This window comes from Myripristis murdjan, chromosome 24 (genome assembly GCF_902150065.1).
Source record: "Myripristis murdjan chromosome 24, fMyrMur1.1, whole genome shotgun sequence".
Lineage (NCBI taxonomy): Eukaryota > Metazoa > Chordata > Actinopteri > Holocentriformes > Holocentridae > Myripristis > Myripristis murdjan.
In genome coordinates this window covers 29,604,487-29,629,345 of record NC_044003.1, presented here as the reverse complement: position 1 = coordinate 29,629,345, position 24,859 = coordinate 29,604,487, and the positions used below count along the sequence as shown (strand labels likewise).

Genomic DNA, 24,859 nt, shown 5'->3' with positions numbered 1-24,859 from the left:
TGTATACACACACGCACACACACACGCACAGACATACAGTGCATCAGTTCTCCCTTTGATACAGGCTAGCCCCAGGTGGCTTGTTGCTTTGTGCCCTTGAGCTAGTGGAGGCACTTAACCTAAATTAGCCGAGTCTGTCTCTGTGTCTGAATCAGACAAGACCTTCTCCTTGAGCAACATGAGCTGAGCACAAGAGCCACACTAATGACACCACTGACACACTGCTGTACACCCAAGGTCATGTACACAGTTGTATTTTTTTACTTCTGCTTTTGCCCCTGCAGTTTTTACAAGCTGCATGTTCTGCACATCATAGCAATTTAGATTACACTTTAACTGCTCTGAATTGGAGTGTCAGCTAAATACCTTGCATGTAAATTGTGGACTATAGTGCACCATAATTTTGCTTCTCATAAATGATGCTGGTAGCGTAAATGTACCAACATTTCAACTCTCTTCAATTGACCACTTTTGTTATTCCTTCCAGGCTAGCACTAACCTCGCACTTTTAATTAAACCAGCTGTGAGGTTTGTGTGTGGGTTCATAAATTCTGGCATTGTGTGAACACACTCACTCTCTCACGCAGTGGGAAGTAGACCCTCTGGACCACTACAAGCAGGGAAATCCACAGTGTGTCATATCTGTGTGTTTGCTTCAGATTTATGGCAATTTGTGTGTGAAGTTAATTAAAAGATTGGAATGATGACAGTGCTGCTATGATGTAGGAGGGTGGCACACACACGCACACACACACAGGCACACATACACAGGCCTGAAAGAGAACAGACAGCCCTGGTGTTGCAATGTAGGTCATGAAGCTAGTATGGCAGCAAGCATAATGTGTGTGCAGGCATCCATATATATATATATGTGTGTGTGTGTGTGTGTGTGTGTGTGCACACGCATGCAAGCATTTGTGTGTGATGACATGCTTGCATGCATGAACATTATAACCACATGCAGACATTTATTGTCTTTTAACCTATATGTTCAAAAGCATGGTGTGTCACCTGTGAGTGGGTCATCAGCAGAGACAAACACAAGGTCTCTTTCTACATGCAGTCGATTGTATAAACAGTTGCAACTACACATTCATCCTTCGGGATGAATAAAGTATCTATCTATTCACATGTGCGCAATCACACATATGTACCCAAACAAGTACACACTTAAATACAAAACAGCCATCTTCAAGCCACCACAGTGCAAGGGACCAGTGAGATATCAGTGTGTGTAGGACACAAACACACACACGCATATGCACACTGTACACACGAGCACACATATTTAAACCTTGTGGTTATTGATGTGGTGTGTCCTCTAAGGTTCCACTGGAGTGAGAGGGGCCTGCAGTCGATATGAATGGAGACAGGGTGGCTGCATGCTAATGGCTCTAAATGTGGTCCACGGCCCACCAGGGTCTGTCCAAAGCCTGTAGAGGGAGAACGCCCAACCACGGCCATAGACCTTTTTCACAGCAGCCATTTCCACAAAAACGCAGCTGTTACTAATGATATTAATGAAGATTTTGCTCCATGTAGGTCTAACAGAGCCAGAGTCTTACTGTTGTTCATGCCGGCTCACTTGAAAGTCTTTGCTACTCTTAAATGGAACTGAGACTTAATTAAAGTCATTAGTAACACCTGTGTTTACCTGCTATTTCATGTCAAAATGGCTGATATGAGAAAGCTCTACTGCCTGTTGGGAGACAGAGAAAGAGTGGAGTGTAGTCGTTTGGACATCGGGGGCAGTGCTGAACACTTGCTAAACACTTTCAATGGGGCTAAATGCCATAAAATGATCACTACATTTGATTCTTAACATTTACGGGTAACTGGACAATCACTGTCATTGTTACACGGCCCAGTATTTATAATGAAGACATAATTAGAAGTTGATGTGAAATCGATTGTTGTAAAATGATGACAATTTCAAAAAGTTTCCACTAGCATGAGGATTAGAGGATCTAGAGGATTTTTTTCCCTAAATATTTCAGATTTCATTATTCTACGCACTTAGAAATGCGTACCTTCTTAACCAGTGTCTGGTTATTTTCATTAATGCACAGTAGAACAAAAAAAGTCTCAGACTGCCATTCATCCCTCTGTTTTAGTGCTCTGCATCGCCCCTCTGGAGATGGAACCACATGCTCTGTTAAATGAAATATTTCCCCATATCTCTGGTCTCACAGTATTTACAATATTGTTGCATTTTTTAAACGTTTAACTTTTGACTTCTTTCAAAAACACTGGAAAAGATATGATTAGCAAATTACAAAAAAAAAAATCACTACATAAATACATTTCTAAAAAAGTTTAAAAATACAAGAGAACTATTTATGATTATAAATATATATTTCAAATTGAATTATAAGTAACTTAGAAATATTGCTCCAAAATGTATTTTAAAAAAGTGTAAGATTAATCTCTTGTACCCTATATTTCAGTAATGAAACAGAGACATAAAGAATTTTTGAACATATTCATCACCTAAACATACCACACATTTCTTAAACCAGCCTAATTAAACTTTAACAACTTGTCGTTGTTCTTAACTGGCCCTAATTGGCCAGGTCTCCCTTGCATGGGAGATTCCCTGAGCTCAGTGGAATGAGGTTAAATAAAATAGGAAAGGTTAATGATGTTTCAAGTAGTCCTATGTATGCATTACTATGTCTACATTCAGCACGGTGTTCTTCTGAGATTAATGTCCAGCTTTTTCATGCTCTCCTGCCTGTATGAGAGGGGCTAACAGGCCAATGGGGTTAGATTTACAACTCCGTCACTAGGGGAAAAGGATGGTTACGCACAAATCCACCCTGACAGCGACATAAAATGCCTCGAGTCATGAACAAAATTGCCACCCTCTCTGCAGGGACCAAAAACACAGCAGCGTACAAAGCAGCCTGCTTGTAAAATAACAACCTTTAAGCTCTCTGCTCAACAGGGGCACACATGCCTTTTACTCTACTGAGGCTGACATTAGCCTGTAAAAGTTCTTACACTGAATACATGTGTTGGACTGATTCAGCGGCTGCACACCTCCCTTTCACTTTTTCTGTGTACTTCTATAAAACCAGTTATTTCGTTTTGTATGTTTTAATGAAGTATACAATTTCACATTCATGTAAGCACACTTTAATGAAGTGTATTATAGCCACTTTCTTGAGGAATTTAATTTTTTTTTCAAGTTGAGCTCTGTCCTGTCCGTCTTTTAGAATTACATGCCAAAATTAACTAAAAAGTTTACTAAAAAGAAACTTTTGCTCATTTTAGTTGGCTACCATGCTGAGCCGTAAAGACGACGTGCCCAAACAGTTTCAATAAAGTAGATGTACACAGAGATCAGACGCTGCCACGGACTTGTCTTTCCATGCGCTCTGCTTCACACATGCTTGAACATAGATACATACCCTCAACTACCTGCTGTCTCTGTCTGTGTCTTTCTTCCTCTCTTATTGCTTGGCTTGAATTTCAAAGGCAGACGGCAGGGAGTGCCCGGGTCAGACGCCAATGGAGAGAAAATTAGGCATGACCGCTGAGCCTGCTGGGCCTTTGTGTGTCTGTGCGTGTTTTTATGTGTCTTCCTATGCATGTGTGTACAGAGCCATTTTGCCTGTTGTTGCATTACTTTTTACATGTTTCACATGCATTCTCTTCTCTTCTCTTCTCTTTTCTTCTCTTCTCTTCTCTTCTCCTACCCTCCCACCTTTGACCTTTCTGCAGCAGCTATCTTCATCTGCTCTTCCACTATCCCTTTGTCCTCTTAATCACTTCCTTTTCTATCCTGGTGATCATCTCTAGCTCTACGTTCATTACATCAAAGAATCTTTTGAAGATTTTGAATATGCAAACTTTTTCTCTGTCTTTCTTGCCCTTTGTGCAAGTCTTTGTGCAAAGTTTGGCTTTTGATAATATCTCCAGTTTTCCGCTGTCTGGCTTCCCTGCCCTTGTGAGTATTGTGCTGTCCTCTTCAAAGCAGTTTCAAAGCTGGGTGAGAGCAGATGCATGGTGTTTGGACAGAAAACACAAAGTTGCGTTGGTCACCACATCAGTGTGCACTGCTTACACACTCACAGAGTTGCAGTATATTGGTGACAGTGTGTGTTCTCAGTTTGCAGGGTATTGTTGGGTCTTGGAAGGTTTTCTCATGGATCACAAAGAAGGAGCTGCTTATAGAAGGAGGCCCCACTGCCTTTCACTGAGAAGAATACCCCGACACACACACACACACACATACACACATGACACTCACACACATACACACACCCAATGCAGTGGTTCTCGCCGCTAAGTTAAATCACATAAAATCTCCCCTACTTGTACCAAATAAAGTGGCTGGTGAAATATTTTGCACTGGCTTAAAATGTACACACACATACATGCACACACACACACTTAAAATGTGCAGGTCTTGGATTGAATTAATGTCACATACTCTCTCATTTGCTTAAATGGCAGGTGAAGTAGTGTGTAATATAGTGAGGCACTCCAGTGGTCTGAAGTACGTCTGTGTCTCTTGCCATCCATCCACACGCAGAAGACCTCTTCACTCAGATGTGCCAAACACCCGACAATGTCCAAAATGTTTCCAGGCAGAGACTCATTCAAAACCAAACAACACTGACAAGAGCCGAAAATAAGAGCCTTGTTGACTTTCCATTGGTAAATAGTCAGGGCTTTGCTGTGTACATTGACAACAGCTTGCTGCAGAAGGACTATATGACCATTTTGGGTTGCTATGTGGGTGAGGTGTGTGTGTGTGTGTGTGTGTGTGTTCATGTGAAGGAGGGTGCAGCTGCGAATGAAAAATGATGTACTGGAGGGCTATTGGAGTATTATGGCTCTTGTTTTTTCCCCCTTTTTTGGCCTTCTCAACATGTGTATTATGCACACACAACATGATGTGGGATGTGTGTGTGTGTGTGTGTGTGTGTGTGTGTGTGTGTGAGAGAGAGAGAGAGAGTGTGTTGGAATCCCAGTGCCAGCTAAAGCTGCTTCAATGGAGCAGGTCAGACGGAAAGACTTGGAGAGAGGTGAAGGGAGGGGGGAGGAAAAGGAGGGTGGTAAGGAGGATGTGAAGTTACCCAGTAACCTTTGACCTGCTGAACAGAGGGATGTGACATACGTGCACGCACACACACACACACACACACACACACTGAGAGAGAAAGAGAGACGGAGACGAGAAAGTTTGGTGTGTTTTCTGGGTGTGAGAGAAAGGTCATTTAGAGTTGCGAGTGTGTGTGTGTGTGTGTGTCTGTGTGTGTGTGTGTATGTGTGAGAGAGAGAGAGAGAGAGAGAGAGAGAGTGTGAGAGTGTGTGGGAAATTTGCCCTATGCTAAAATCATTAGTGCCAGAATAACAGACATCACAGTTTGTTTACTCAGCCTTGCCTGTGTGTCACCTTGGCTTCTGTGTGTGTGTGTGTGTGTGTGTGTGTGTGTGTGTGTGTGTGTGTGCGTGCGTGCGTGCGTGCTTGTGTGTGTGTGTGAGCGAGAGACAGAGTCATTTGATGTTTATTCAGGAGGAAGTTTGAACTTTAACTTTGCTAACTCCAGTGTTTGTTGTAGAGTGGCTCCCTTCCCTTTCCATGTTTAGCTTTTTCATAAAAAAAAAAGGAAAAGTAAAAAGCATCAGTAAGGCCTGGCAACAGGGTGAAAATCTAGCATGGCATTGCAGTATTTACAAGGATTGTATTTTCATATTGATCAGTATCAGCCCAGCAGGTTTCTCCACTTGTCTGGTTGACTGTTGATATTTCAACTGAATTGGTGGAAAACACAACAATAAAAAAGCAGAAACAGTAATATTTGTAAAGAAATACATACCTCTGTTTCAGTCTTCTGAAAATATGGTGTCATCTTCACACCATACAACCTCCTCCCTCCCCCCTCTCATGCTGAGAGGGAGGATACATTATTTATGCATCGCTCCAGATCTCAGGAGAATGCAAGATAGCAAGCGATGGGATTCCTGCAATGACCTCTAATACTATGCTTTCATTCACAGAGATGGAGGGATGAAAGAGCGGGAAAGGGATGAGAGAGCGAGCATGCTCCTCCACGTTATAAATTATTGATTTTCATTCACAGAAAAAAATGAGAGAGGGGAAGGAGTGAGAGAAAGTTTTGTAGCGCTTCTCTTTTGGGGCATTCAAGTCTCTTTGATTTCTATGGGTCCTCTCAGGCAGTTTCCTTCACGAATCCCAGGTGCAGGGATTCACGCCTCCTTTCAGTGTCAAACCAGTGCAGCTGAGGGACTAACTATAGGGGTAAAGCTGCACTGAAATCAGCATCCACAGACTCAGTAACACTGCTGCACGCGCAGTAAACAGTTGGTGTGCACTCACGTGTGAAACAAACACTTGTCAGTTCCTCCAGGCCTCACGTTTTCTTGCTTATCTCCACTTGGTGAGTTTTCTGCTGAGGTGAAGGTGTTTCAGTTCAAGGCCGGAGCTAGAGAGCACAAGAAAGGGGCAAAAATAACAAGGCAGGGCTAAGGAAAATCTATAAACACCAGATTATCTAAACAGTCATGAAAGCTTTCTTGTAAAAGTGAGAGAGGAAAGGGAGAGAGCAAAACATGGAGAGAGAGAGAGAGAGAGAGAGAGAGAGAGATTGTCTAGGGGTTTTAGGGGCTCAGCTCAGCTCTCGCTTCTTTAAGTCCAATTAGAAAAATAAAAGCTGAGACCTGTCAGAGGTGGGGGGAGGTGTGTGTCTGCTTGTGTGTGTGTGTAAGGTTCAGACACTTGAGGCATTTGAACGGATGTTTGATAGAGTATCACATCGAATGAGAGGTGTGTGTATTGGGGTTTAGTTGAATGATAGAACTGGGGCTGAAGGAAGTACAGAGCAAACTATCACTTTAATTTCTCTGTGTAGTCTCCATTTGTTTCTAGTGGAAATGGTCACCTATAAACATTTGCACTACATTCTGTGATTCTGTGACCTTCATCAGCGATACTTAGCTAATAACTAAAATACAAAAATGTATTTACAGTAATAATAAATATTTGGTGGAGAAATAATAACAAAATTCCAATCTCAGGTTGCAGTCACCACCCCACACTCAATGAGTGCTTTCAGCACTATCTATCCACATCTATCCACACACCACATTTTTTTTTTACAAATACATATTGAAAATTTGCTAAACTTGTTAGCACATGTAATAAATCCAGCATGTAGTCTTTGTAATGTCAGTTCAAGGGACGCAGTCATTGATAAACAGAGACCAGACTACACTATTCATGTTCACCATATACGATTAAAAAAAAACAAAAGAAAAACACTTTGTTGGTCCATTGTACTTGGTGAACAAAAACTGAGATACATGTGATATTGTGTAATTGTGGTTATGTAGTGTCCAGGTTGAGGGGGAGATCCAAATGGGGTGTGAAAAGCAGGCAGGGAAGATGGAGAGAGAGGAAGAGAAGAGACATTAATATAGAGTCCCTCCTCATTCTCCTCATCATTCCTAAACACAGCTCTGTCAGATCCCCTTTCAAGTGTTAATGATAACATGTAATTCAGCAAGGCTCTTTAATCTCACATTGCACCAGTGCCTCCTTTTCTCCATTTCCTGCCTTTACCTCTGTCTTACTTGAACACACCGATGGTTGTTTTACTAAAAGACATAACAGATCACTGTCCTGCCATAGGGCCCAATACTAATGAACATATGGTAAGCTTTTGTGCTTGAATGGTAATGGCTGCTGAAAGAATTAGAAATTCAGGCAGCCAGAGCCAGTTGTAATTATCTCAAAGTATTATTTTGAGATTTTAACAAGAATAATAATAATAAAAAATGACTTTTTATGCATATTTTGCATGTCATCTCATGAATAATTATGAGTGATCGCTAATGGGAAAATTTAAAGATTATGCCTGTTTTAAATGAGGGTAAATTAATTATTGCTTCAAATATTTGGTAATCTCCTCAAGATGCCTATTAAATGCAAAGGCTAATATTAGTAGGATTACTTTTTAATAATATGTTCATAATAATCCCTGATGTTTACCATCCTAAATGAGCTTCCTCTGGAGATCCAAGCTTCATCCTCTGAGTCAGTATGCTTCCACCGGATGCTGCTCAGAGTATGAACAGATGAAAAATTGATATTGTTTGGGGTGGGGTGGGGGTACTGGACATATCCACTCCTCCAGTCACGTCTGGGGCAGGCGGAAGGATGTATGGATGAATACATAGATAGCCCTAATCCGAGAGGTGTCCTAGATTTGGGGCTCCGCTTCAGCAGATAGAGTTTTGACCTGTCGTCAGACTGTGCGCGTGTGTGTGTGCGTTTGTACGCGTGTGTGTGCTGTCACTGTCAGGAGAACAATAGGCTCTCTAATGAGCGATGCGGCTTAGACTTGTGTCTGCGTGTATTATCTTAATACTGTACACGTGCCAGCCAGGAGAACATATGTCAAATATTCTCTGACATGACCGACAAAGCATAGAAACTCTGAACTAAGGAATATTCCTTTGTCCATAAGAAGTAAGAAGTATTTCTGTGTCCAACAGTGTAGGATAACCAAAACTCAAATGACTTAAATATAATCAGTATACAAGACTATGACACTGACTTAACCACAGATAGTTTTATAATTCACACTGATAGAAAATGCAACACAGACAACAGGGCCCCGCATAAAGTGCAGAGGGACGAGGCATAAAACAGACAGTGGACTGCAGAAACCAGGTATGAACTAACACGGGTGTCTTCAAACTTACATGTTCTGGACCCCCAAAACCACACACATCCCCATTTTGTAGTGATTTTGATATGGAATGACATTTTAGTCATTAACTATGTGCGCACTATGTTAAATTTCATTGAAGTGATGACCGTTTAGACTCAACCAACAAAACAAGGCGTAATGATCAGAAAATTTGTAGGTTGAGTCTACATGGTATATATTCCCAGTTCAACTCACTGATGAATTATGTGCTTATTCCACTTTTTTGTCAGCTAAGTCTAAATGGTTCTCATTTGTCAGTTGTGCGTCCTGTACAAGTATTAAATTGCTATGTCATCCTTGAACACTGACAAATGGATGAAAAGTGATTTGATTAAAACGATGTTCAAATAATCACACATACTTTTTTGTATTAATTTGTGTTGTATTACAGTGTAATTAGATTATTTCTCATTTTGCCGAGGGCCCCCAGAAGACCCTCAAGGCCCCTGGACTTTGATACACACACATGCAAACCCAAAGCACACAGTATTTCAGACGCTCTGAGCAGAGGTTCAGACAAGCGAGGTCTCGGGGGGGGGGGTGGGGGGACTTTTTACCCACAAATTCAAGGATCATTTGCAGTCCCATTCAGGCTCTTGTTGCAGCCCTCCCCTCCCTTTCCACCCACCGCCCCTCCGCCTCCCCCTTCCAAATCCATTTGGACTGAAAAGAAATAGGGTTGCAGTAGGAGGGGCGCTGGTGCCCTTGTGTGTGTGCGTGTGTTCGCATGCATGTGTATGCCTACGTGTTTGCCTGAATGGGGGCCTGGGTGGGTGCACGAGTATGTGTGTGTGTGTGTGTGTGTGTGTGTGAGTGATAGATTGTGAGCATATCGGACAATGGCTGGATTGTATGTGATCTATATTCATGTGGCACAGATTCAGTGGCCATGTGCTCACGCAGCAGGCTGGAAATGATCAGACAGGGGACGGGGCGGGGTAGAAAGTAAGTAAAAAAAAAGAGATGGACATAGAGATAATATGCACAAACACATAGTCTGTTTTTTTTTTCTTTTTTACCCTGTGGATCCCTGAATACTGGGACTGAATTTGCAGCACCCCTTCAAAAACAGTTTTTTAAAGTGCTTTGCAAACTGTTAAGCAACAACAAATGAATCCAAAAAAAAAAAAAAAAAGTCATTTATGAATTAGTGTTATGTACATTTGCATCATACTTTGCATACAGATGGTGGAAGCTCCAATCCCCTGAGAACTGTGTGGAAAATCTCAACATGTTTTTTGGGACCTCTCTGGGAGGGTTAGCCAGTAGTTTAACTAGATGCATATATATTCCCCAGGTGAGTCTGTTGTAGCGGTGAAAGATTTAAAGGGAAAACGCTGCAAGTGCTTTTGCCCCGAGTCAGTGCTGAAAGTGGAGAAGAGGTAGAGACAGCAGGAAGATGTTGTGTGCCAGTTTTTTCTAATAATGTTACATTCTGGCTATATTCTGGGGAGCAAAGAGGAAAGAGGGAGTGTGGAGACACAGAACGAGCACAATTGATGATGAGAAATAAAGGGAGAGGCAGGCAGAACTCCTTGGTAACCAAAGCACAGAGGAACAGAGGGGCCGGTCTTATACTCCTCCCGCTGTGTGTGTGTGTGTGTGTGTGTGTGTGTGTGTGTGTGTGTGTGTATTGTCTCTGAGGACTGGACTGCCTGAGGGAGGAGTGGTGGTGGTGGGGTGGGTGGACCGTGTGTGTGTGTGTGTGTGTGTGTGTGTGTGTTTAGTGAGATGTGGGAGAGGCTCATTGTCAGTGTAGTAGACGCGCACACACACACACACTCAGACCCACTCTCAGCCACCGAACAGGGAGAATGTGAGCGGAGGAGAGCTGACAGCAGCGTTCAGTCGTCCCATCTTCTCTCTTTCTCATTCCCTGGTTTTGTCTGCACACGGGAGACATTCAAGGTGGAATAATGGTTTTTATCGGAACCTCGTTAAAATCGGTGATTAAATACTTCAAAAGGAAGGGTAAGACACGCTCTCTTTTCTCTGAACACTGAGTATACTAGCTTCTATATCAAAGTCAGAAAAAGTGACTAGTCAATTTGAATTTGCATTGAAAGTGACATTTAGCTTTGTTTTGCATAATTTTCGACTGACTTTCCTACCAACTGTTTTGCATCGGCTTCAGCAATTTCATAAGCACCCTCTATCGAAAATGCCAAATCCCTTTAATATGTACTGTCCTTTTCAATTTGTACATACATAGTAAAAGAAATGTTTCCGGTGGGTCTGTGCTAAGACAATTATTCTAAGTGACACTCCCCCACTGCTGCCTCTGCTGAGCTCAGAGACGACCCTCTGTTGGTTCCTGTTACCAGGTAACAAGCAGTACAAGACTTTAAAGGGGTTTGCGACTTTTTGGCACTAAACGACCCAGAAACCTTTGTAAAGTTGGCTGCTTATGATAGCCCAAAAACCTTGTTAGATGTAGGTAACTTTTTTTTCCTTCTTCTTGGAAGAAGTTTATTGTGGTTTAGATACTTTGACTAATTTCAGTTTTATTGATTTATTTAGTTTATGTAGGTGTGTGTGCCAGGTATCGTATCTCAAGGATATTATTTTATTACACGTGTATGGATGTTTAACAAAGACCTAGCTGATGCAGGCCAAGCTGCTTGGGCCTCCTCTAATCTCAGGTGTATTTATAGCTGTGTGTGTGTGTGTGTGTGTGTGTGTGTGTGTGTGTGTGTGTGTGTGTGTGTGTGTGTGTGTGTGTTTTCTACAGTCAGGGTTAAAGTGTTACTGTTAATCATTAGCTCAGCATTTTTTCACTTCTTTTCACACCTTGCACATGCCTGCACCTCACTACCCAGCTAAGTACCTTGGCCCTGGACAGAAATCTAGCACTGTTGTTCAGCAGAGGCTGTTCCCTGCTTCCACCCATTGGAGCTGTCCAGTGGCTATTACCAGGAGACCAAAGATTTTTGACAGATGGAAGAGGGAGGAGGGACCATGGTTCTAACAGGGGTCAAAGGCTAAAACATATTCTACGGTTCTGCTGTTACAGAAAGTGGAAAATATGTTCTTACATTTTATATGATCTCAAAGACTTGTCAGAGGGTATTTTTGTCAAAATAAAGTTTAACATATTATTAAAGTTTCTGCGGGTCCTTATGATATACAGATGTTTGTATAGACAGATGCAAATCGAGCCATGGTTTGCTTGTGGGTGATGAGGGGCCCAGTTCAGGATTAGTGTAGATAAATCAATATAAATTCATCAATTTTAATTGATCACAAGAGCACCCGTTTCTGGTGTCTGTTTTTTTTTTCCATGCGATATGTATCCTTTGCATGTGATGCACAGTATGAAATGTGTGAGTTTTCAGTGTCTTGTTTGCGTTCTGCTGAGGGGTGTGAACCTGGAGAGTCAATGGAAAGAAGGATTAGCAGACATCTGAAAGGCTTTCGCGCCATAGTCCAGTGTAGACTCTGTGTGTGTGTGTGTGTGTGTGTGTGTGTGTGTGTGTGTGTGTGTGTGTGTGTGTATGTGTGTATGTGTGTTGAGAGGCGAGGGGTATTGTGGCACTGAAAGGCCTGATGTGGAGACTGATGCTACAGGACAATACAGGCTTTGTGTCCATAGTCCCCATGCCCTTGGTCTGCCTATAGCCTTTAGTCTGAGAGGAGCGTTTGGGAGGGCTAACTGTTCTGGATGTGTGTATGAGAGAAAAATAATTACTGACTATTTTTAACCCTTTTTATGCAGGCAAATTGACTAAGAATATGTTGTCACTCATCACATTGATCTCAGAGGAAATGGTTACACACATTCATATCTGGGAGCTTCCTAGGACTGCTATGAGTGTGCCATGAACTGGTGCGAGCCCTTGTCAGTATTTGGAGAGAATAAATTATCTACCTTGAGTACTTTGTGTGTCCTGTTTAACAAATAACATAACAGTAAGACTGCATTCAGACAGAATCCAGCAATGCATGAAAAATGCCGGTCCTCTCATTCATTTGAATGAGGGTAGTGTGTACCACAGGGGATTCGGCAAGAAAACGGAGCGGCTGACTAGCAAGAAGTAGAACCAGAATCAACTTTTTTCAGAACGCAGCCCAACGTCATGAAGTGACACACCCACACCTCTGCACAGCCCAGCAGGGAAGGTATTGGATTGCCAGATTCTGTGTTAAAACATCCTAACTCAGCTGGAGAGCCCGTTACGGGAAAAAAGACTCGCAGCTGCTACTTGAGCAGTTGTGGCTGGATAAGGCTGCTCTTTACCAACAAGTAGGAGGAGCAAAAGCTGCCCCTGCTCGCCAGGAGGAACATACTCATGTAAAATGTCAGAGGCTGATACATTCTATTGAAAAGCACAGAGACAGCTTTTAATTGAAGTTTTTTGGTATTCACGGGCAGTTTGTTTTGTTTTTAAATTCTCAGAATTTGGAGAGATAGGCATCGTGTGCACAGCAGGCCACTGGGAAAAAATGAAGCAAGACTACAAAAAGACTGAAACAAAGATTTTTTATGGAGCCCTTCATACCCTTCATGGTTTGTTGTTCATACAGTGGAAAAGGAACTAGAAGGCACTTCACGGTTTCTGGCAAGTCCCAGGTTAAGGAAAGCTGCAGGTTTCCTGGACAGCTGATTAAGGCCACTAGTGTTTATCTGAAGACAGCTAAACAGTTGGACTTTAAGTGCATTGCTCATGGCCATTTGGAGGCATTCTTAAGCTGGAGAGTGTTACTTATTCCCCACTTGATCAAATTTAAATGTGCTAGAACCTCGGGCTGCAACTGACCTGTGTTGTAGGAGTGCAGCTTTTGTGGTATATGTGTGTGTTTGTCCCATGCGCTCTGCAGCGTGGGCTCATGGTCAGGAGTTTTGCCTCGTGATGCATTTGATCAATTATTTTGATTGGTGTAGGCACGTTTCAACACAGCATGTTTAACACAATGTTGATGGCATGCTCACAAACACACACACACACATACGCACGCAATGCAGGAGTTTTCATCCCATCATAGTCAACATCAGGTGACATTTTCCTGTGCCTCTGGCCTCCCCGGCCATGGCGTGTCTGTCCCTTGGTCAGACCAAAGTCAAATACTATTTGCAAATAATTTTTAGTGTTTGATTTTAACAACCTACCATTTCTCAAGACACCATCAAGCTCTAAAAACAGATTTTAAGGGATGTTGGAAGCCGTACAGTTGGAGTTCAACATGCCTGGCTCACTCGATTGTCCTATGTCCCCTGTATGAATGCATCTAATAGGCCTACATAGACTTGAGTGGCTTTTTCAGTTTAGACTCACACAAACTACACCTCATATGTAACAAATTACAAATTTGGAATTTTTAAAGGGATAGCTATTATTTATTTGTTACGCTTAAGAATGTTAGTCTGGGGGAAGTCCTCTTCAATGGCAGGAGGCTAACACTTAGCATTTGGAGCATCCAGTCAGTATTTAACACTCAGTAACAATGAGAGGACAATAGCACCTCTACTGTCCTACAGAACAGCTAGGAGGTGATAATATCAGATTTTTCAAAATGGGTGAACTATCCCTTTAAGTGGTCAATGATAAGATCTGTCGACAGCTGAACATATATATCAAAGCACTTACACAGCATCTCACACCATCTCTGATGGGCCATTTGCATGTATAAGAACTGGTAGGCCCCCACCCTCGACCCCTCCCCCACTCCAACACACTCTTTCACACACACACACACACACACCCCCAGCCCTTTCCTTGACCCACCCCCTTACCTCCTGGGTTCCTCCAGATCTCTTCCCCTGCATGGGTCAGATGGATGGTCAGAGTTGTGTGGTGGTTAGGACAGGGACGCACAGACAGTGGGTTTGACTAGAGTCCAGCTGGTTAAATGGAAATAGTCCTGCATCCACGATCCCCAACTTTGGCTTGGATACGCTCTCTCGGTAAGCCAAAGTTATGAGACAGGTGTGCCAGTATTGCATTTATTTGAACTTTTCAGGTATTTATTTATTTGCTAAATACCTGAAAGAAAAAAAAAATGAAAGAAAACGTTTGAATTTTTTTTTTTTCTGAGGCTGGTAAGAAATGTAACATTTTCCTTGTAATTTTATTTTCTAGTTTTCTGGTCATTTTCTTGTAGTTTGCTGTTTATTTATTTTCATAACATTCTGTTTTTTTCTTCCTTTTTAAAAACTTTAATCATTATTATTATTATCATCATTGTTATTATTTACTTTTTCTGTTTTTTGTTTTGTTTTGTTTGGCATTTTTATGGTAATTGTCTTGTAATTTTTCTTTTCTTTATTTCTTTTTTATACAGTTTTTGTGGGGTGATTTTGTGGTCATTTCTTGAAAGAAATGAATTCATTTTAATCAGGTTTCGAGAGGGGGTTAAACCCAATGAATGGGTGTTGGGACAATTAATAGCCTGACATATTGGACGTACAGATAGCTTGCTCGATAACATTGTTTGCATGTTGTTTTATTGTAGCTTTCTTTCTGTAAAGAAGGGTCAGTTTGTGAGTTTGTCGAGTTGGATATGAGTTGGTCAGCTTTTCCCTCCAGCTCGCTGCACCACCCCCACCATCCCATTTTCTTTCCCCTCCCCCTGTAAGGTGTGTGGGCTACTGTGTGACGTCTCAGCTTAGTGTAAGGTCATCAGTGTCGAGACTGACACCTCACTACAAAGCAGCTCTCCTCCCTGCTCTTCCCCTCCAAATAAAAACAAACTTTTTCAACACACCAAAAGCAGGTACCTAGGAGATCTCCAACTAAATGTTTCAGCAAAGTTTGCTTTTGCCTCCATCATCTGATGTATTTCACTTAGGGCTGTCTATCATTTGGATTGTTTTGTTTGTTTTAAGTTCCACACCACTAGCAAACAATATTCTTTTCAATACTGCAGGTCTGAAAGTGTTTCCTGGAAACTACAGCATGATAGTAGTTTTGAAAACCAGGAGCCTGTCAGTGGGCTTTTATTTATGTATTTATTAATTTTTTTTGAGTGTTGTGGTAATTTTTGTAATTTCATTTAAATGTATAATTATTACAATTATAAATATTTATAAATTTCTGGTAATCCTGTTTTTCTTTTTTTCACTATTTTTAAAAAAATATTTTTATGGTCATTTTCTTGTTTTTTCCACTAATTGACAATTTTATTTATTTGTTTATTTGCAAAGTTTCAGGTCATTGTCTTGCTTTTTTTTTTTTTTTTTTTTTTTTTTAAATCAATTTCTTGCTCATTGGCTCATTGGCCTTTTCCAGTGTTTTTGAACATGAATTTGCTCAGGTTTCAACTACAACTTGTAATTTTTCCAAAATATTTTTTCCAAGTTTTCATGGTATTTAATCTAGTGAGTCACACAGCACGGTGATACAGTAAAGGATGTTTGAGATGTATGACTGTCACACAGACTTGGAAGAGTTACTTAAAAATCTTAACCTAATCCCTGTTTTGTCTGCAGCGGTGTCTAACCTGGATGAGGAAAGTAAGTGGACGGTCCATTATACAGCCCCATGGCACCAGCAGGAAAATGTCTTCCTACCCGGCAGCAGGCCAGCCTGTGTAGAAGACCTCCACCGCCAGGCCAAAGTCAACCTCAAGACTGCCCTGCGAGGTAACAACCTCCATGCCCATGACAAATCAGGAAGACAGATATGATTTGCACAGCGCAGTAGTTGGTTACATGACAAAGGAATAGGCAGAGCAGCTTAACTTATCAGCTGTTGTGAAGTGAGTCATAATTTTCCAACCTCCTTTTATCTCTACAGAGATACATCATTATGCATGGAGATAGGAATAAAAGTAAATGATTTGGTACCTCTCATAAATGTTAAGAAAATACAAAGCAATAATCCCCGTCATGTATTTAGCTGCCCATGTACTACATGACTCTGGCTGGTTTTCCTGCCTTGGAGATGTGGAAGAACGGCATACTTTTAAAACGTTTTTACTGTAAAAATGATCAAAATGCAAATTACATCATTTTTAAAGTTGTGAAAAAGTCGAGAGCTTAAAAGTTCAACCAACACGTTTTCTGATTATTTATTCAAATCAGCTATTCAACAAAAATACACATACTGAAAAATCTTGGTCATGCTGCAGTTGTCCTCAGATTAGTCAAAACAGGGTTATTGAATTTGATTAACACAAATGTGAATGAACTCTATGTTGTGTTCACCTTTGCTTGACTGTGTTGTAAAAATGCTCAAGCCTGCAGTGTGTGCACAGCACACCCGTGTGAGATCCTCTGCCCTCTTGTTTGTCCAGCACATTGTTGTCAAACAAACAGGGAGCTGAGTCACAGCAGAGTGACACTCCTTTTTACATCGCAACGTTCCCAGGATGGGAAGTCCTAATACCAGGAAATACTGGCACCTGTTTGTCTAAGAGTTTCTATGAGAGCCACAGGTTTTTATCATATTCCCAGAGATAAGGCTTGAGAGTCAGGTGTGAGAAATAAGGTGTGCATGTGTGTACACGTTGATTTATATGGGTGTGTGTGTGTGCAGTACGTCACAGAGAAGGCCTGTTGTGTACATTATTGGTGGCCTTGTGTGATATAGATAAAGAGAGATAAAGGGAAAGACAGAGGGAAATGAACTGTGGGCAATGGACGATGTAACCTAATGCTTACAGCCTGTTGAGGTCTTTGTTGGTCTGTCCCATTGTTCGGCACTCCTGCTGTCGCTACCTTTGCTACTGTTATTGAGACACTACACACATACCCTGGTGTTACTTCCTGTAATATTGATGTGGCCAGGCACACACACACACACACACCACTTGGGAGCTGGACTTTAGTCAGGTCCCCTTCAACCTGTCATCACCGCCCACCCCCAGGGGTCCCACTGAAAGCCCCCCAGCGCAGCAACAGGTGTCCAGTAACAGTACCTGTGTGTAGTTTAGTCATGGTGTGTGTTTTAGCTCTCCCACTCTTCATCTGTTCCCAGGAAGCTAAGAGTGGAGGTTACAGACGTAACCACAGCTGGCCCTTTAAGGATTAGATTCAAGTTTCTCTTGGGAAAGACAGCACAAAGATATATAAAGCTAAAGCTAAAAGCCCACCCCCCTTAAAAAAAAATAAATAAATTGTGAATTCTATTTGTAAAATTATAATTTAAAATTGAAATTCCATTCTCATTACATACCTTTACTTAAAAAAATGAGGGTGCCATTTGAAATGAGATGGGTTGTCTCAACAGGTAGCTCCAAACTTAGGGTCCTATATGTCCTGGTAAAGGCACATAAGGGATTTTATACAACAGTTTATGACTGAAAGGTAATACCAGTTTGAACGCAGCCCATCCATGCATCAATGGGTCCAGTGATGCCACGCATGCTGCTCGCAGCAAGTTTGTTATCTGCCCTGCATGCCCCAACAATCAATAACTAATCAGATGGGGACACACACGCTGGCTGGGTTTCAGCCTGTCCTCAGTGCTGAGGCTTGCACAGGCAACTCGCAAGCCCCAGAAAACGTGCCGAAAGGTCAAAATGCATCAGCCACATTGCGCAACAAAGGTCAGATAACTGTCAATAATATGCTGAAAGTTTTGCATCTTCACAAGAAAGAATTTGAAAAAAAACCTTTAACCCTTTGGCGCATAGCGGTCACTACAGTGGACAGCTGTTTAAAGTCATTTTCTCCTAAATGCAATGGTTTCTATGGTGGAATTGCATATCAGCTGTTAGAATGCTCTCTGCTGCTGCCCTCCATTGAGGTTTATGCAGAGACTGTCAGTTCTTGTTGCTGAAAACATATTAATACTAGTATCATGACATGTTAATACCAGTCCTGCATCCTTAAAGAAGTATGGAGACTCACAAAAGTGTTCATGCCCTAAGAAGAGTAAAAACACATAAGAAAAAAATCTTGACTCAGGCTTTCATAATTTATGCATCAGAAGGTTAACTGACTCTTAAGTTCCTATCTGGTGTTCCATGGATGTCAAAACAAAATCTAAATTTGATTTCCGTATACTGGTTTATCCAGGTCAGCCTGACACACTCCACTATAAAATACTTACAACATGCAGCCAATTAGTAAGATCATATTATTTCTGCACACAGAATGCTTGTCCTCTCTTGTAGCCTGCCTCTCCTCCCTGCAGTCCTGCCTAGCAACAAGCACGACTGAGCTGCTCAGAGCTTATTTATTTTATCAACCATCCCCAATCACACCACACCAATCATCTTAACAGCCCTGCTCCATCATCATCCTCATTATCATCATCTCAAGTGCTTCCTAAACCCTCTCTTCCACACCGCCACACATCACCTTGTTGTGACAGTAGGTACCTATGCCAGCCCCATTAGACCCCATTAGCTGACAGTATTATACATGCACCAGCGTGTCTCTCCATAGAGACGGGCTGTAATTAGCTATGGAGATAAATGGCAAATGAAAGAGGCGGCATGGTCTTTGAGGTGCTAGTAGTGATATGTATGTGCTTAGCGCACATCTATAATAAACCACAAAGGATTTTAATTGTGTAGCAGTGACACACATGGAATAAATGCCTTGGATGGCAGATAAAAGATGGTTGAGGAGGATTTTTACATTAGTGTTAATGGGGAATAATGCACCGCCTAAAAAGAAACATATCTCTTGATAAGCTACCAGCATAAGAGAATCGATGTGCACATATTTTGTGCTCACTCTTTCATCACTGCTCTTATTGTAACTTTAGATTCTACCTTGACAGAAAAGGCTTATCCCTTGCAAAGTGACTAGATTTCTTTTCCCAGCATCGATCTAGCATCAGTAGAAGCACACAAAACTCTCAAGTGTGTGTTTTATTTCTGGTGGAGGAAGTAGCAATAGTAGCAGTTGACACGTAGTTAGCTATCAAGAGAGTAGACAAAGGATTCCCTGGTTGCTCCTGGCACACACAGAGAGAGATAAAGTCGAAAATGTCCAGAGAGAGAGGGAGGGATGGTTGTGCCATCTGTGTCTGACAGACTGGAACTGATACCCCCCTCTCTGGTTACACACACACACACACACACACACACACACACAGTCATTCATTTATAAACTCTGTTTCTAACACATTGGCATACATGTGCAATCACTCTTGCACACATCACAGCAGGTGGCGATGAGAGGAGGTGTGAGCAGCACTTGGCAGAGATTGCAGTCATGTGATATATAGGCACATGCACACAGAAACACACAGAGTATGTTGTGCTATGTACAGTCGAGCAGCAGTGTGTAGCCTGTAGTGTTTGTGTCTGTGTGCATGTGCTTGTGTGTGTGTGTCATCAATTTTATACACTCACCCTTACTTTCCTGCTGCAGTGTTTTCATTTGACTGATTTTGAAGTGCAAGCAAGAACAAACCTCTGTGTGATACTACAGATTTCTAATACAGATTTCTTGAGGTGGGCGTTCTGGTTTGTTTGTTTGCATTGTATTTATATCCTCCAAAAAACAAAAGAACTTAAACACTTAAACAAAAGAAATCCTGACAATAGCCTAATTATATTATTTAATAATTACAAATAAAGTTTTCTTGTATTTTTTAAAAGTAATTTTGCTGTTTTTGTGGTTGTTTTTTGCTAACTATCTTGTAATTTTGTGGGGATCCTGAGGGACTTCCAGGGGATCCCAGCAATCTAGGGAATAATTTAATTTTATTTTCTTTCCCTCACTAGACCTTAGCCCAAAGAGAGACTGTATAACCAGGGTTCTCACAGGTCTTCTTCCTGGAAACGTCATGGAATTCAAAAATGTATTTTTCAACCATGTAAATATTTTAGAAAATGATACACACATTTTTTGAAAAGTCATGGATTTTTTTTAATGATCTTAATCTTGGCAAGTGGAGCTAGAACCTGAGAAGGGAGAACAATTGAGGTATTTTTATTTAATTGAAATCAGCTCCCATGTCGTTCTAGGAAACCAGCCGATCAGAGTCATGAGACATGGTGTTCTCGCCATTTCTTACCTTGCTTTACACCTCAGAAATATAGTCATGGAAATTCGGTATGTAATTATTGAACATTATGGAATAAAAACATTTTATTTGCTAATATTATCGCTCAAAACTGTATAACACTTAAAAGTAAAGTTTAAATGATAGACTAAACAGGCTGGTGCTGCAGCTACTGTATTGTGAAGTGTTTCAAGCTTGGTGCTGTTCCCTTGCTTCAGTTCCCACCTTCTATATTTCATCAGTTCAGGATGGAGTGTCAGAGAAATATCAGGGAATTTGGCGCAGTGTGTGTAACCAGTTCATCTGCCTCTGTCCTCCAGAGTGTGACAAACTGAGGAAAGATGGTTTCCGGAGCTCCCAGTACTATTCTCAGGGTCCCACCTTCTCTGACCCCACACACTCCACCAGCAGCCTGCAGGACGAAGATGATGACGACAACGACAAAAAGGTACTTGTCCATGCTGTCTTGCTCTTGGGCACTTCAGTGGCTGCTGCAGGGCTTGAACCTATAAAGCCTTTGTTACCCACAAGGATTCCTGCATAGTCACTTAATGCACCGTCCTACCACAAAAATGTCCAGATTAGTGATATCATAATACCAGAATTTTGCTGATACCGATAACACTGGAAGTCAGTGTGAGATTTGATACCTCAGAAAGAAACAGAAATCCTGTTTCCTCAGTTCACTTTCCTTTATTTAAAAACAGAAACAACACTGGCCTGTAGACTTCATGTAGAAAACACACCATTTCAGCCATTTCTAATTACACCATTTCAAATTTCTTATTTTGATACAGTCCTGTAACCATCACTGCAGCTGTGAGAGTTTCATGTATTTACACATACAGGCTCAGGCTACATTAGAATAAAATGCTGTGTTACAGAGTGAGTGATCAGGTTGTGTCCATACTACTTATAGTACAAACACAAGTGCTGGTTTTGCTCTCAGAGTTTTGGCATTGACTTGATACCTAAATATTGATTCTTGTGACATCCCCAGTCCATCCTTGCACTTTTCATGTGTGGACTGCAGCAGCTAACTGGATTATTCACCCAGTATCAGTCTGACCTCTAGTGGCTGGAACTAAAAGTGCATCCAAGTTTATTCTCAATTTCTATTATTGTTATTTGTACACGTCAGCCCCCCAGAACTAAATGCGATTATTTCAAGGGCTTGAAAAGTTTTCATTCAAACCAGATTGTTCCTCTTGTCTGTTGAAGTTGTGTTAGTTCCTTAAATTAGCTGCTATGATGACAACGACAAAATGCAGACTTTTAGCCTTAATGGCATGTTATAAACTACCAATCATACCTCCTCATGACTGTCAACTAGGGCTGCAACTTTTCATTGTCTGTCAATTTCTTATCTATCTATCTATCTATCTATCTATCTATCTATCTATCTATCTATCTATCTATCTATCTATCCATCATCTATAAGATGTTAAAGATAATACCTATCACAGATTCCCAAAGTCCATAGTGATATCTTGAAATTGCTTCCTTATGACCACAAGCTGAAAAAAACCCAACTTTAATTATTTATCAAATAATGATATACAGAAAAGAGGCTATCCCTCATACTGCTGCACCTTGGAAAACTTGTCATTCCCATCCCAATTTATTCACAAAAGTACTCCAACATTTCAGACCTTTATATAGCATATATGAAATAAGATTGACAGAATAATATTAAAAAAAACATGGCATAGCTAATTTTTCATATACTGACATACTGTGACACATCATAAAGAGGACTCAGGTATGAAGAAGTTGTTTGATTGCATTTTGTAATGATAAGAAACTGAGAAAACTAAGTAATTCTTAATGTTTGTGAAATTGTAATCTCCAAATGTGTGGTATTGTCACAAAAGACAAAAACAATTAATTGATTATGAAAATTATAAGAAATTTTCTGTCAATCAACTAATTAATTAAGCTCTGCTGTTGGCATACGTATTAATTTTTCAGCCAAGAAAAAGTAGATTTTTGAACTGTAAAATGAGTGGAGGCCCTGCTCTCTCTTTCTGTCTCTAGCCTTTTATACACAAACCACTCAACACACAGAGCTCGTAGAGCATAAACACTTCCTGAGTTATGTCAGTTCAATTCAATTCAGTTTGATTTGTATAGCATCAAATCATAACAAAAATTATCTCAAGGCGCTTTACAGAAACCCAACAGATATTTGCCAAATCCATAGACCAAAATCTCCCCCAAGAGCAAATAGTTATGTTGTTTTTCTCTACACTTGGTGGGGCTGTTTTTTTTCTCTGATGTGACAGTGATGGCATAGGAGGGTTAGAGAGGGAGAGAGAGAGAAACAGAGAGGAGGGGAAAGAAACATGGAGACAAACGGTTATTTATTGCTGCTTTGTCTGGCAGACAGTGTGAAGTGGAGTGTAAATGGTTTGACATCCAGGTATGCATCCCTCTCCTCTCTTTTCTCTCCTCATCTTATCTTTCATCCTCTGCATCATCTATTGTCCTCTCCTCTGCTCTTCTTTTCTCTCCTCCTCTCCCCATCTCCTCTCTTCTTTCCTCCTTGCCTCTCCTTTTCTCTCCTCCTCTTTTCTCCCCCTCACACAAACACATGTACACGTGACCCGAGGGCTCCTGAAAGGGTCAGGAGTGGTCTCTCTTAATGAACGGGGTCTTTCACTGTCAGTTTGAGGGCCTCTTTTGTCCCCCTATTAACCCCTTGATACCAGCGACTCATTGTCCTCTCTCCACCTCCTATCTCCCTTCTTCTCTTGTTTTCCCCTTTACCCTCTCTTCCTTATCGCTTTTCGTTGTCCTGAGCCTAACTTTAGCTGACAGCAGCTTCAAAAGGAGAATCTGGGCTCCTGTTTGAGCCGCTGTGGTGGCAAAGAGCACGTGTCCCACCAAACTGGGCTCTCTGTTTCTGAGGATCTTTCCCACCATCCTCACTCATTTCTCTTTTCTTTCTGTTACCCCCTTCACATTTCCTCTCTTCCACTGGGCTTCTGTTGTTTACTCACATGCATCCATGCACCCATCCATCCATAATCTGGATGAATGTTCCAGTAGTAGGAAAAAAAATCTCAATCTTCACCAGTCATTCTGATGTGTGGGAATGTCAGGATGAGCCATGAAATAGGGACTGACTGTCTTTTTGGTATAACATTTTGGAGCTCCTGAAAAATTTCATGACTATGGAATATATTAAGAGCACTCCCTTAAAAGTCTGTTTTTTCCTGCTGGAAGGGCTTAAGCTGTAGAGACATTTGGAGTGACGCAGCACTGAACAATGATTAGTGTTCACTGGGCTCTGGACTAAAATTCAGTCTCAAACGGACACTGGCAATTGCTTGAAACATTTGTGGTACGTATTTCTCTTGGCAATATTCTTTTAGTATTTTTTGTTTTAGCAGTACAATTACTGCTTTGTCACTGCAGAAACTGCATTATGTAAACTGAAGTCTGTAACCCTCAAAACTTTGTGAGGTAACTGTCAGACAAGTCCTTGAAAATTTTCTCTGTGATCATAGCAACAAAGGAGAATATTTCAGTTCAAAGCAATTTGAAATTTGGAAATCGCTTTGGACATTTTGGGTTTTGAACTATCATTAGACACATTTAGCCAGTTGAGGGAGGTTGTTTGCTCTTGGCTATTTAAAGCCCTGGAGTAACTACAAGTTCAGAGATTGCTCCTCTCCTGTCTTTGCAGTGAAATACACACCAGGACTGAGAACACAGTTTTAATGCATGAGTGCCTCTGTCTCTTTCTGACTGTTCTCTCTCTTTTTTTATCCTGCCATCTCCCAACCTCTCTGCCAGTTTGCCTGATGTTCGTTTGTGTCCGTGTGCGTGTGTGTGCTCATTCGGGTTTGATTGATCGTGAAACATGTTTACAGCAAACCTGGTTTCTAAAGGTCACAGCAATGTAGTAAACTAAACTGTGTGTGTGTGTGTGTGTGTGTGTGTGTGTGTGTGTGTGTGTGTGTGTGTGTGTGTGTGTGTGTGCACTCATGTGTAAACTATGCTTAGTATAAATCTACTATTATAGAAGGTTAGTGAGTTTAAATGGAGCAAGGCAGATTCACAAATGCAAAAAACATACTCAGAAAGAACCTTTTCCTCAGAGGCTCATGAAAAATGCAATCCCAATTTCCAACACAGTATAGTTGGACAATAAAGTTATGTTCTATTCTATTGTATTCTATTCTGTTCTGTTGCTTTATATTC

General features: G+C 41.2%; 1 protein-coding gene across 5 annotated transcripts in view; it reads left to right on the top strand.

The window, feature by feature from the left end:
- Window positions 1-24,859, top strand: part of nhsl1b (NHS-like 1b) — a 133,517-nt gene that overhangs the window by 91,218 nt on the left and 17,440 nt on the right. For 3 of the 5 annotated variants that reach the window (XM_030046941.1, XM_030046940.1, XM_030046943.1), the window contains 2 exons: window positions 16,174-16,326; window positions 20,971-21,098. In XM_030046941.1, the coding sequence (XP_029902801.1) occupies window positions 16,174-16,326; window positions 20,971-21,098 (281 nt within the window). Of the gene's footprint in view, window positions 1-10,474; window positions 10,719-16,173; window positions 16,327-20,970; window positions 21,099-24,859 lie in introns of those variants that run through there. The other 2 variants (XM_030046944.1, XM_030046942.1) reach the window with 1 other exon arrangement.